The sequence below is a fragment of the Schistosoma haematobium genome, chromosome 1 (genome assembly GCF_000699445.3).
Source record: "Schistosoma haematobium chromosome 1, whole genome shotgun sequence".
Taxonomy (NCBI): domain Eukaryota; kingdom Metazoa; phylum Platyhelminthes; class Trematoda; order Strigeidida; family Schistosomatidae; genus Schistosoma; species Schistosoma haematobium.
The window spans coordinates 23,989,025-24,004,004 of NC_067196.1; the positions used below are offsets into that span (position 1 = coordinate 23,989,025).

General features: G+C 36.4%; 1 protein-coding gene across 1 annotated transcript in view; it reads left to right on the forward strand.

Annotated features, from left to right (window-relative positions):
* Positions 1–13,592, forward strand: part of PTPN6 (Tyrosine-protein phosphatase non-receptor type 6) — a 36,393-nt gene extending 22,801 nt beyond the window's left edge. The window contains exons 7-12 of the mRNA XM_051213639.1: positions 1,447–1,608; positions 3,157–3,447; positions 7,613–8,071; positions 10,093–10,353; positions 11,024–11,502; positions 12,783–13,592. Of these exons, the coding sequence (XP_051073478.1) occupies positions 1,447–1,608; positions 3,157–3,447; positions 7,613–8,071; positions 10,093–10,353; positions 11,024–11,467 (1,617 nt within the window). The 3' untranslated portion in view covers positions 11,468–11,502; positions 12,783–13,592. The remainder of the gene's footprint in view (positions 1–1,446; positions 1,609–3,156; positions 3,448–7,612; positions 8,072–10,092; positions 10,354–11,023; positions 11,503–12,782) is intronic.
* The last annotated feature ends 1,388 nt before the right edge of the window (positions 13,593–14,980 follow it).

Here is a 14,980-nt window from a genome sequence, read left to right on the forward strand (position 1 = left end):
GTTCTGGAAATTAATCATTATAACTGATATTTGTGTGAGAAAGGTCAAACAATAATTATAAAGTTGCGTCTAGATTGATTTGCCGTATTGTTTACACTAACTTTTTCATACAGCTGAGAAGTCAAAATTTTATGAAGTTCCAGCTAGTTTGAATTACTCCAGGTCAACATATTACTAAATTGCGATTTTTGGTCAGAGTAACTTGGAAGTAAGCCGTTGTCTTTAGTTACCTAAGACGTACTCCACTGAAATTCGACGAAAACGTAACCCATTCAACATTCAGTATTTAAACTTCAATTCGCAACCGACATTTGTCAGATGCGTTTTAGCATCACTTTAGGTGATAATCCTAGAGATAATCGATGTTATTGTGGTCACTGATCCGAAAGAGAATAGTGAAATGCGTGAATTCGGTGGCCTGCTTGATCATCTGGGCTACCTGTTCCTGCCATCTAGATATTTCAACAAGTTATCTATTTTTGTTTGTTTTAATATATCATTATGTTTATTAATCGCACAACCTATTCTGTTGCGTTTCTGAAAAGTGTACAACCTTTCGTTGTCAAAGTTACAAAAAACTCAATAAGAGACAATGTGGTTGCTGGCAATATACAACGGAAAGAATGCACATTATTCAGATGTTCATTTAGTGAACTGCTAACATCTAACTGGCGATCACTCAATATTTATCGCCAGGACCGACGAAGAAGAAAGAAACGGAAACTTGTTGAAATACTTTACGCTGAGAATTCTATATTGTACCAAAAATATAATATTGAATAAAGCCAATAATAATAATAATAATAATAATAATAATAAAGACACACGATCAGTTATTCTTCACAACGCTCGTTGTACAATATATGATGATGGAATAACAAAACGCAACCTCGGAACCCATTGGACACCATATTTTCGTTTGCAAGCAATAACTAACTTAGAGGTTTTCCATATTATGGGTTCAGACTGTGTCAATGAATAGAACGCTTAATGAGCATTACTCACTACATTTTTGTCTCACGAACTTCAAAGTTGTCGTGATTATTGGATGTCTACTCTGTGGTTCGAAAAGATATTCCTAACGTATATTTTATGTCACGTCTGTTAGTATCCAAGTGAATACGCTCTAAACCGATCTTGAATACTATTATATTAACGTTTCTTTCCTGTTTTTCTATTTGAAGTCGATTATTTATCAAGGTTACAACACTGACTATAGCTCTGTGTTTGTTGGTTCGTCGTTGACAATGTTTACAATCTTTGCATCTTACACAAAGTATTTGTAGGTCTGTTGAAGTTCGGTATCCAGTCTGTCCTGTGGTGGCTTTTGGTTTCAGTTACAAATCATTACCTTTGTCTCCGTGTTTGTAAACAAGGTTGCTGATTTTGGTTTTGGAAAGTTTTACGATTCATGGATTGTGATTTTAATTTTGTTCTATATTTTAGGTGAAGAGTAATCCACGTGTTGAAGGCTATCAGTCTTACAACCGAGATAAAAACCGGTATAAACATATCCTTCCATTTGATTGGTCTCAAGTTAAACTTCTTGATGGTAATCCTGAAGAACCTGGTTCTGACTACATCAATGCCAATTATATTTGTTGGCCTGTAAGTTATCCGACTGTTTTGTCGTTAGTTAGTTTTCCTTCCTTTTTGTTATTTTTGATTACATTTTTTTCGTTTCCTCTTGACACCTATTTGTTCCAATCAAAACTTCTGACGAATTACTGTCTCTTGATCAGCAAATATAGCACTTTCTATTTTGTGTTCTTTCATCTCCGTTTGTGCAAAATATTGAATTCTCGTTACTAATGTGGCAGATTTAATGGTTGATCACTAGAGCAAATTATTGGCCGAAACCTCTGATTAAAGTTTGATCAGAGACTATATCAAAAGCATGACTTTACATCTAGTATAGTTAAATGATCAGTTATCAAAATTGACCAGAGAATATGAATTTTGTTAATCACTTCTAACCATTTACATCTGGATTTTAGTCATTTTTATCCATAATATCAGACATACTGTTTGGGATGTGACCTTACCTGTTTAAATGTCTATCTGAGATATGAAAGCTCTTGCAAAATTCTGTATTCTCTCTTATTCGTCTACCGTCGCCATCGTTGAAGTATCGATGTGCACCAGTCGTCAATCTACTTATTCCAGCTTGATTCACCACACTCTTACTTATGCTACCTCCCATTCGTCACTGCTTTGAAACCAATCAAACTACAAAAATCATCATAACATTAGGTACATGTCAATCAGTTTAACGTAAGTTAGATGGGCACAAATGAGACCACACTATGGACTTCAGTCATCTAAAAATAGTCGCTTGCTTGATGATTTGTCAGTCTGTTTCTTTCATTTTGAAGTGAGATTCAGTTATTCCAACTGTTTCACTCTGTGATATCAACCGGGATTTATTGTTTATTTTTTATATGTGGCTAACTAAAAACATAGTAAGATGGTGGTTGGAGTTAATCGACGGGAAACCGTGGACCTAGGTTTCGTGCTATTTGGCACTCGTCAGCAAGATGTGCCTGTAATGTTGAGGCAAATGACACTCCCTGGCGGATTCGGTCCCGTGTTACACAGCTTCACAGTCAGAGACGTTACATCTCAGTCGTACAGGTGGTCAGTCGCAGCCCAGATGGCCCAGTGGTAACGTCTCTGACTATGAAGCTGAGTGACGCGGGACCGAATCCGCCAGAGAGTATCAGTCCCCTCAATATTACAGGTACACCTTGCTGACGAGTGCCAAATAACACGAAACCTAGGTCTAGGGTTTCCTGTTGACTACCTCCAACCACTAGCTTATCTCATTATAGTGCACGCAATGTTGAGTCACCCAGAGTCGTGGCCACATTGCAACTTGGTCGTCGATAGGACTCGATCTGCACTAAGAAGGACCTGACGCACATGACATCGATCACCACTCAGTGATCAATCAATTGTAAGTAAAATAGTATTCTTTGGATTAATGAGTTGTCTTTTTACATCAAACATTGATTCACCACTGATTTTGTGACAGTTTTCCCTGTTATTTTAATCGTTACCACCTAAGGAGGCTGATTTCGAACATTTTTTTTTAGAATTATTGATTATAATTTTTCCAGTTATTGATTTTCAATTTTTATACCAAACCTGTTGCAGGTCCATCTAACTGAATCTCTTTCTAATGGAAGTTCTTTCTGTTGTGTCAAATATCACCCAATTTCTTCAGTTTCTGATCAGAATAATAATCAACAATGTAATGCTTCTATCACTACCTCCAATTCTCCACACACTCCAAATAGTTCTGCTGCATTTTTTTTCAATGGGAAACCACGTTACATAGCCACCCAAGGGGCAGTTGCTAATTCACAAGATGCATTTTGGCGTATGATATGGCAAGAAAAAAGTGCCGTAATCGTTATGATTACGAAAATAATGGAACGTGGTAGGGTAGGTCATTTTTGCTAAATATCTGTCTTTTTCTCTCTAAGTGCCCTAGAATTACAAAAAAAGACAATCGTTTCATCTTAACCTTTTCTCAGTCATCGTTTATATGGTTTGTGTGGGCTTTATCAAATCGAATTAGAAAAAATTCCGAATTTTCATTATTCTTAAGAAAAATCAAGGATCTCGTGAACAATTTTCTGTACTTAACATTCATCTACTGCGATGATAGCCACACAAATTTATGGGTCTTCACAGTTGTTTATAGTTTTTTTATTGCATTGAAATCATTAAAAGTTTTGACGAAAGTATTGGAGACTAGTTACAAACTCAATGCATGCATAAAACACTATTTAAGATAGTCACTCTTTATTGTTATTCCACAGAGGAGCAAATTTTGTTTTATCATGATTATCTTTACCAATCTATTGATTAAAATCAGTCTAGAGTGACCAACCATAATTAGGACTTTCCTTAAGTTTTAAGTAAAGTCATCACAATTATTTTATACGGTCCCTTAAATTCAGTATTGCTTCATGAGACATGTCACAGAAAAAGTAATGTCATGTTGTTAGTATCTAGCAACAATGTAATTCAAAAGAATTTTTGAAAGCTTATGTGACAAGATTCTTTCCTAAAATTATCTCTTGCTCATTAAAATACCTATCCATCGTCAACTAACTGTATACACATGACAATAATGTTTGATGAGTACTTCCCAAATGCTCAGGATGTTTTATATAGTCACACTAGTTAGTTTTGAATTTTTAAATGAAAATAACTTTATATGATTTGTAAAACTTGTATATTCATAAATTTATGTATAAACTACCAAACTGATATTTCAGTCAGTCAGATACAACGTAGGACCAGGCACATATGTGCATCGGTCCAGGTTGCCATACCGCGTCAGCACAACAAGATGAACACCGGATTCATAGCAGTGGTTAGGTCAAAGGTAGTAATATATAACGGAAAGATTGCATATAGAGATATAGTACAAGAAGAAAGAATTAGTTCGTAGAAAGAAAGATATGAAGTGATTTTAATCTCTTAGTTTAAGGGAAGACAGGGAGTGTATACACCGACGCCATTGTGATAGATTCTGAGCCATGTCACCAAGAGTCTCCAACCATTGGTTACGATAGTCACGCGGACCCCAACCAAGTAGTCTGCATCTACCAACATGGCTCAGACTAGAAGTTAGTGACTTCAAGCACTGATGCCACGTTTTGGTTTGGCCGCCCCTAACTTTCTTCCAACCATCTCCAATACCGGATAGCATTGCACGTCGTGGTAATCGGTGTTCAGGCATACGTAACACGTGGCCCAACCATCTCAGTCGATGAAGATTCATAACCTCATCAACTGATTTACCATCATTCCCTAATACCCTGCGTCTAACCTCACTATCTCTGAAGAAGTGACTTACACTAAGTCACGAAACGTCAGAAAATCCAATTTTCTACTCATTGGGATATTACAAATATATTATTTTTATTTATAACAATCAACCCAATGCTCAATTTATTCGAAATTATCAAATCAAACCTTGGTAATGACACCTATAATCCCTCTGTGGTTGTCACAGGATGATTTTGACCCTTTCTTATATATTGGGACGATAAGTGATTGTGACCAGTTAGATGGAATAACGTCTAACTCCCAGATTTTAGCTAAAATATTAGTCAACCTAATCGCTAAAATTGGACCACCATCCTTAAAGACCTCTGGGGCCAATCCATCTGGACCAGCTGCCCTTCCTCGTTTCAGATTGACTATAGCCTTTTGAACTTCAGCAAGAGTTGGGGGACCTACTTCAATGTTCCATTCACACTGTCTGGGAATGGAGGGTAGTTGTAGAGTGGCTGAAGGCCAGCTGAACTGTTCTCTGAAATGTTCCGCCCATCGTTCTAAACGCCTGGACTGGGAGCAGATGAGTGTATCGTCTTTTTCCGATATAATCTCACTTACACTTGACTTATTCCAGTTTCTTTTATTAGTCTGTAAAGCTGTCTTGTGTTCCCTATAGTCGCCGCCTTTTCCATCTCTTTTGCTTTCGTTGCCCACCACTGCTCACGATCGTTTCTTAGACTTTTTCTTAACCTAGGTCTGATTTGTTGTCGCTCTTCCTCATGTTCAGAACCTGATGGGACGAGTTTGCGAGAATCCATCAGTGTGATAGACTTTGAAGAAATCCACTGGTTCTTTGAAACTCTGTGGTTTAAGTCGCTAATAGATGTCACTGCTGCTTCCACAGCTGCTTGTATGTCTTTCCAAGCAACATCTGGGTCAGCCTCGTCTTCAGAACTACCTAAGTGTGAACTCAGTTGTTCTTGGAACCTACTTTTGGTTTTCTCGTTACTCAACTCAGTTCTAATGGGTCTTTTTAATGTGGCTTTTTTGCGTCCGGTGAGGCGCAAGCAGATGCGTGCCCGTATTAGGGCGTGGTCGGAGTCCAAGCAGGTACTCCAGAATGAGCGACAATCTTCTACCGACCCTCTCCAACGATGACTGATGGCAATATGGTCTATTTGAGTCCACCGTTGGTTTGGTGTAGGGGTCGCCATGTTAGACGATGTCTCTCCTTATGCTTAAAATTTGTGTTTGCTAAAAATAAGCGATTGTCTGAGCACAGTTGCAGCAGACGGTCACCATTATCTGTTCGCTGTGCCGGAATGCTAAAATATCCACCTAAATGCCTTTCTGTTTGGTTTAAGCTATTTATCTGAGCATTAAAGTCACCCCCTACGAGTACTATGTCTGAGCGTTTAGCTTTCTGAAGAAGTTCGGACAGCTTTCTGTAAAATTCATCTTTCACATCATCTGAGCTGCAGTCAGTGGGAGCGTAGGCAGAAACAGTGAAAAGGCAACGACGCGTGTCCCTATCCTTCCGAGTTCTTACGGAGCCGTTTAGCCGAACAGCACATAGACGACTGTTGACGGGGATCCACTCTAGCAGTGCTTGTTCCGCCCTCATGCTTAGTGCTATGCCTACACCTGCCAGTCCACGAGAACTGGCCATCGGGTCACCAGATACACGTTGGGTGTATCTCGTTGGCTCTCCGTTTTGCCGAGGTGAGGTCAAGTGAATGACCACACTGGAATCCTGTATGCGTGTTTCGGAGACACAGCATACATCAATGGAAAGAGACTCTAGGGTTTTAGCCAAGGAAGCCTGCTGACCTATTTGACATAGAGTGCGTACGTTGAAAGCTCCAATGTGTAGTTTGGAGCGAGGTTTCAGTAGACCTGTGACAGAGTTTTGAGCACTAGAATCGTTGGCTATGGTGACACTTGAGGAGGAAGCCGAAGGAGGAAGTTTAGGGTTGAAAGTCGATGTAGGAGGAATAATAGGAATTGAAAAGGAAGGTTGATTATGAATACAGTGGTCTTGGGTGCTGTTAGAGGTATGAGGGCGGTTATCACTTCCCGGTTGCCCACACCGTGGAAGGGTTCTTCTGGAGGTACCTGAAAAGGAAATTGGATTAGAGGCGGTCTCAGTGACCTGAGAGCGTGACCGCAGTGCCCAAGGGACAACTGCTTGAGGCCGGTCGCGCACGGCCTTTTCGTGGGAGGTTTTTGACGTGTTAGCTCCGCTCTTCAAAGGGCCTTACCGCCGGAGACGGAAATCCGTGAGGTAAGGTGAGGTGTGACATTTTTAGGGTCGACCTTTTCTAACCCCACCCCTCCTTGTGGGAAGGCAGCATCGCTGTCATGCTGGTTGTCTGAAGGAAACACCTTACTGCTGTCACACCTTTCTACAGTCAGCAGTACGACTTCGCCTTCGGACCTTGGGTTTGTTGCTTTTAGTCTTACCGCTCTTCAACCGACCTGTCTGACATGGTAGGACCTTGAGGAACGGTTGTTCCAGCCAGTATAGCTCGGTTGCTTCATCACGATAGGCAAGCCCGACCACCACGTCAAGGTAGCAACAACGGTCGGGAAACTGATATTTAGAAACAAACGAATGTACATTGCATGTTTCATTTCTTCGGCCGTCCAAATCGAGTCTTGATAAATTTCCCTCAATAATACATATGTTGTGTATAGAGATCCATTAATTGAGAAATAATTTTTATTTAGATGTCAAACAATTATCGATTGGCGCATAGTATTTAATAAATGAACGAAAATTCTTTGCCATGTATTATCTTTATTTCGATTACAGAATAAATGTATTCGTTATTGGCCAACTGCAGAAGAAGGCATACGAGAGTTTCCAAATTATGGTGGTACGATTCGTGTCCGACATTTGTCTGAAAGGAATTCTGTTAATTACACGCTACGTGAACTTTATATGACTAGAGATTCTTCTATATCAACAAAAAACACAGAACATCAGTTTCCTCATTTACCTGAATCTGTTACTGCCACTTCTACTTGTTCGAGTCCTACTATCTCTGACACACGATTTGATCAGAAGCATTGCAAATCAAGTAACACAAAATTGCATCAAACCGATACCACACTATCAACCGTCAGTAGTCTTGAAAGTACATCTCGAGAAGTGAATTCAGGAAATGGACTTACTGTTTATCACTATCATTTCACTGTTTGGCCCGATCATGGAACTCCTAGTGATCCTTCGTGTGTACTCGATTTTATGCATGACATATCCGCTCGACAGGTAAGTGAAATACTTGTATCCACTTTATGGTTGTCCTTGAAAGTATACTTCCAAATGTCTTTAGACGAGTGTGAGTAGACTAAGACCTTATAGTATCTCAGTTGCATTGGGTATTTCTCTGGTGTCTGATTAATTAAATGAGTTTAGTTAAATATTGGTTTATCTTTCTAATTTTTTATTAAATGGGTAAAAATGAATACATTGAGTCAATCAAATATCAGTCCAAATGATAAATGCACGCGATTGAAATTTGTAAGGAACGAGACATGCGCCATTAGTGGCTTAATTTTCTAATGGTCAGACGTATATGTATATAAACGAGTGTACATGCATTCCCGATTCGGTTTAGCTAATAAACATCCGTTCTCACCTTTGTCTTTTCACTCGAGTAGCCCGCTGAGTTAGTGTGTAGGAATATTGTTTATCAGTATCGAAAGTGGAAACCGAACAATACAACAAAAACACGTTTTAGAGATATATTAGTATAACGAAAAATGTTTACTTTTGATGACTTCCAATCTGTGTTCAGCTGTCATTTCTTTGTAAACTGTTAGTGTATACATGAATATAACGCTGTAGGATTTCTGTGTCGTTTAGCAATATTTCTATGTTAAAATAGTGTAATCCTTCAACTTAAGAAACCTATTTCAGTTTTCTTTAGAAAAAGTCTAAATTTTTCTTTCTTTCCACGTTCGACGCGAGTCTTCCTATTAAATAGTTGGTTTTCACATCATCTTTTTTATTCTCTATAACTTTACGTTGGTAAGCAATACTGTCCGAAGCGTAAGTTGATTGCTGAGTTCCCAGAATCCAATTCTAAACAAGAAACGGGTCTGAACTATTCATCATAAAGGAAATGATTAACACTGATTACAAACTAATAACGTGTCATTATTTTTTACTGGATAACGTTTGTGAAGTTTTGTCTTACCTGACTTAAAGAGAATAATTTCTTTCTATGTTTATACGACTGCCGAAATGAGTGTGTAACCAATCGAACGTTAGTATTTATAATGGATTTATTAAATGTTTGATTGCCCGAGGATTATTATTTTGTGAATTATATCTGTTCCAATTAACCTTATATAGACCATAGAACAAAAAGTTATTTGCCACTGGCTAACCAAATGCTTTTTTCCGTTTTGTTACCACTTTTGACCTTATTGACTTTCGTAGGCTACTTGATGGACAAGAATTTATGAAGTACGTAAAAATGCCCAGTCATATGGTTTAACATAACCTAGCTTCTCTCCCAATCTTTTTATCGTCGTGTCAAAGAGTGCGTCGTCCATACAGTTAGTTTCTAATTAGTCAGTCGATCAAGATTAAATCGTATTTGTCAGACTATAACGTAGACTTAATTGAAATCCAATATCACGCTCTAGCAACCCAATGAATAGAAGTACTTACTTACATTATACCTAAGATGTATTGATTGTTTTCTTGTTTAACTCATTCTAAAAGAGAATATCAACTTACTGAAATTTATTTGATACCTTTTTATTTTTCTTAAAATTGTTGTTTAACGTACGCATTTTTTTCAGAGATTTAGCTACATTGGAAACTAATCAGTCAGATGGTTGTTAGAGATGCAGCTAATTTGAGAGTAAATGTTATAACTTGAGAATCCCCGTCACAAATATCGACTTGGGAGTATTATAAGTCACATGACTACAGACACTTGTCTGTTTGTTTGCTTAAGGACTAGATATCGAAAAGTGCGTCGATATAAAGTAGGATAAAATTCTTTACGATTCGAAAATAGTCAATCTTGTGCAGTCCATAAATTGTATCCTTTTTTCCTTTCAGTGGTCAATCATAGTCTGTATTATCTAGATAAATCAGTAACTTTTGTTTTTGATATATTCGAAATTATGTGGACGCAGCTGTCGTATACCATTTTGTTTTCAGTAGCTCTCTAGCAAATGTTGGTCCGTGAACTATTTTCATGTCTTTCCATGTAGTGATGTATTGTAAATGTTTCATTATTTGAAGTGGTATTTGCTTTTATTTTTATTCAGGATAGTATCCCAGGCGCTGGACCTATCGTTGTACACTGTAGTGCAGGTATTGGACGTACTGGAGCATTTATTGTAATCGATATGCTCATAAATTATATCAAAACAATGGGCCTTAATTGTGACATAGATATTTCCCGTACAATCCAAGCAGTTCGTGAACAACGTTCTGGGATGGTGCAAACTGAAACTCAGTATAGATTCATTTATAAAGCTGTTCAGCAATATGTAAATACAATGTCCAAGCGTATACAAATGGATAATGTGAGTTTTTTCATTTTCAATTAAAAATCGAAACATGTTAATACCATAGTTTACATACAGTGATCATTTCTCGAATTTTTTCTCGATGGCAGTATGGATGAACATCCATGCACTCACTGTCAACTGTCTCACACATTTCTAAGAATTTTTTTGAAAATTTAATACTTCTAATTATTCATTTTACTAAATAAACCAAAAGAATATTTCCGCTATTTGATGAACACAGAAAAAACGTCTGTTATTATATTCCAGCACTAACTTTTCAGATAATTAAAACAACCCATTGTTTCATTGAATAGAAATAAACGGAATTCAGCGAAGAGAATTTTCTTTTCGACGAAATCATTTACTTAAGCTGCAACTTATATTCGTCCTTGTATTCTTCTCTTACTACTTGATTATTTCGTAAGCTGATTTGATAATAAGAGTCTCTAATCACTTTATGACGCAATCTTTTCTATCATTCTATAGACATATACCTACCACACAACTATAAATACGAATGTACAGCTTAGTTAAATGATTTTGTCGAAAAAATTCTTCTCACTGTTTTTATTCACTGGATTGCCAGTTTTATTTCCTAGTGAAAACCAATTTATCAATAATAAACGCTGTCTTAAAAACCTTGTGATTATAAATATCTGTTACTTTGATTTCGAAATGTCCGTAGGATCTTCGCCGTACTGGAAGAGACTACACTAATATCAATCGTGCTGCTGATGATATTGGTGTAATTGGAACATCAGCTGTCAATATATTTCCAACGGTTTGTTCATCATTGGGTTTCAACTCCCATGAACAACAAAGTGTGACATCAAACTTTATTCCTGGAGCAAGTATCAACACACCCTCAGTCACTGGATCTTCTGTGCCTGCTTCAAATAAACAATGCAATTGTCCTATTCACTCTTGTTCTCAGCGACAATCAACATCAAACCATAATATATCTCAAGCTTCCATTTATCCCACCAACTGTTCACAAACTGCTGTTTCATGCACAACATTGCCCTGCACTGCTCCAGTTGTGTCCGTTTCGCCTCGCAATGCGGATTCTGTAACTGGGGGCTTCTTCCATCGACTGACTGCACCAAGTCGTCCCCGTACGAAGTCATGACACTTTTTGAAGACATTTTATCCGATTAATTTAATGTGAGTTTTTGTCGGAATTTCATCAGGAAATATAATATTTATTTATTTTATATTGTGAAATGTATGAAACCATAAACTTTTAAAGAACTATCATTTCAACTGCCACACCACATGTTGTTAATTGTGTATTTATGTTCGTTTAGTGTCCGGCGATCTGATTCCATATGATTGAGTAATATTGATTCTAATGAAATTTATACCTTTTTTTATATATATTAAGTCGACGTATCCTGTCGATAACGACATGGATATGAGAAGTCCATTACAAAGGTATTTGAGGAACATATATTCCAAGCATAATTTAGACAAGCGATAAGAGACGAGAAGAAATACACGTGAACTGAAGTGGGAAAAATAACCAGCTCTGTGAGTACTAGGTGACCTAGTCTTCGTGAACATGAATTCAACATAAGTATACGGATATATACACACATGTACAAAACATGTTCAAGGTTAAGTGTGAGTAATTGACCAGGTCTGACAAATAAAAAGATAAGAATGATTTATCTGCCCAAAAGTTGCGAAAAATCACGTAAGCGTGTAATAACATCGAATTGCTACAATCAATTTCTGGACATAACTCTTCTCGTCCTAATCTTCCAAGGGTTGACCTCCAAACAAAAGACTGTCATTAACGTAGAGTAAAAAGAGTACATATTTCTTAATGATGAAGGTGTCAATAAAGTGAAATTTTCTGAACGCTTCGAGTTATAACGAAAAGATTGTCTTTCTTATGTATTCCACCACAGCTCCATTTCTTCTCATCATAGTTACGTCTACTTTATGAGCCTCATCTGCTCAACATATCGGAATGGATGTTTGAATTGATTTTATTGAAAATATATTAAAGCTGTCTAATAAATAGATGACATATATTTGCAGAAACTTTCAATTCAAGCTATTAATTTTGCACATAAATTGTAAATCTTTGGGACTTGAGAAGTATTAGGAGTAGTTGATTTTATATATTAATCGTATTTTGTTTTCTAAAGAATTTATCAAACTTCACTTAAACTCTTGTCGACCCTAGTTATCATTTGCAAATCAATAAATATTACAAGAGTTTCTTCCCATTTCCTAATCTAAAGATATATCAAGATATTGTATGTATTGCTTTAACTATTCATGGGATTATATATATATATATATATATATATATATATATATATATATATATATATATATATATATATATATATATGCAAACAAATTTTATTGTATAATAGCCAACGTTTTGTTTGCACTGTCTACTTTTACTATTTTATTCTCTGTTACTGTAGGTAAAGAAGCATTAGTGATATCTGAAATGTATGTAATTGTACTCATTTATTACATGTATGACTTTAAACAGATTTTGTTTATTTAGAGATCACAAAAAATTATTGGTTTTTTTCCCTTTATCACCGAATTATCAGTAGTAATCTTATTTGAATAATAAACCATTGAAATCTATATTTTGTTAAAATGCTGTATACAATGATAGTATGAATATGTAAATGGTATTATCAGTACTGAGTTGTTTAATTTTTGTTATTATTTACCAATTATGTTAGTTGGTTTTTAATTCTAATAATGCTCCAAATGTTTGTTGAAATGAAAAATTATTTCTTATTATATACTTGCACAAATACTGTTTTCATTCAATGAAATAAATTTTATTATTTTTTTTTGACTTACCTTTTTTTCTTCTTTTGAATAACAATTTTTGTGTAAAACTCTAAGTAAAACGTTGATAATTTACCTTTAAACGATACAGTTTACAATTTACTATAATAATGTAAATTCTCTCTTTTACTCTTGGTATATGAAAAGTGTTTTAGTCGTTCCTAGATTTAATTCCTTTTAAATAAGGTTTTTAAAAAAAATGAAATTCGACTGTTTTTTTTTTTTGAAAAATTATTTACATTTTTCACTTTATCATTCACGGGAAGGAATCCATTCATAATGTTTGTATCAGATTACACAGTTCTCGTATTAATGTTTTTTTGGATAATGTGATAATTATGTTTTACTTGTATTCTTATTATTTTTACTGTGTGAAATTATTGTTCACTCGATTTAAAAGAAAATTAATTAAATTTACGATTTATAATGCAAGCGTTTTTATTTAGTAAAACGGGTCGGTAGCTCCTGCAATTTTTAATAAAAAAAGTTTCTTTTTAGTGATTATATGAGTTAACAATGATGTATATCTTATCTGTTCAAAGATTGTGTCTCAAATCAGAAAATAAGTTGTTGCACAGCGTATATAATATTATGTCATAGTGAGAGTGGGATTTCGTTTGGGGTAGAAGGGTCTGAGGGTTAGCAATTATCAAAGGAGATTTCATAGCATCATCAAGGCCCCAAATGGCCTGGTATGGCCGAGAGTGGGGAGGGCCCGCCCTTCCTATTGAAATGCTCTCACTTGGCCACGCGTATACAGCCTATGCCAGGGAAGTTCTACTCATTGCCTTCTTGTGGCGGGGGTGTTGTTCACGAAAATGAGAGGACGAAAAGCGAATGTCCGACGCTTTAACTGGATTCCAAAACAATGGTGCACATAGGCTCCAGCACCCTGCGGGAATAAATAGTGTATGAACCGATTGTTGGTCACCAGCTACCATGGGACTGCATCTCCTCACAATGCTCTACTGCCTTGTGGATCAGACCTTGAGGTCGAAGGCTCGTGGAGTGGCCCCCCCAAAAATCACCTGCTTCGGTTTGGGCACCCGAGCAGTATCACAGCCCGCACACAAATAAAATGAAAATGACGATATTTACTGAAAATTCGATTAACAGTCAAACAAGTCACATTATTTTTATTTATCACGTCACTTATCCCCACTTTGGAAAGTGTGGCGCATATATATTTGGTGCCCCCTTGTATCAATATTTATGTGTTCAAATAAATAAATACAAGACGTTCTTGAAAGCAGGCGATAAAACACATGCATAGACTGTTTGATGTAAAGAGACAACTCACTGATCCAAAGACTACGATTTTAGTTAGCCACATATAAAAAATAAACAATAAGTCCCGGTTGATATCACAGAGTGAAACAGTTGGAATAACTGAATCTCACTTCAAAATGAAAGAAACAGACTGACAAATCATCAAGCAAGCGACTATTTTTAGATGACTGAAGTCCATAGTGTGGTCTCATTTGTGCCCATCTAACTTACGTTAAACTGATTGACATGTACCTAATGTTATGATGATTTTTGTAGTTTGATTGGTTTCAAAGCAGTGACGAATGGGAGGTAGCATAAGTAAGAGTGTGGTGAATCAAGCTGGAATAAGTAGATTGACGACTGGTGCACATCGATACTTCAACGATGACGACGGTAGACGAATAAGAGAGAATACGGAAATTTCCAAGTGAGATTTTATGTCTTCGACGTTAAGATTTACAAATGATTTTTGAATAGTCTCTCTTTAGTACCAAAGTCTCTTGACTATTCGGCTGAAACTGTTATCGTTTCCTATTATGCAAAA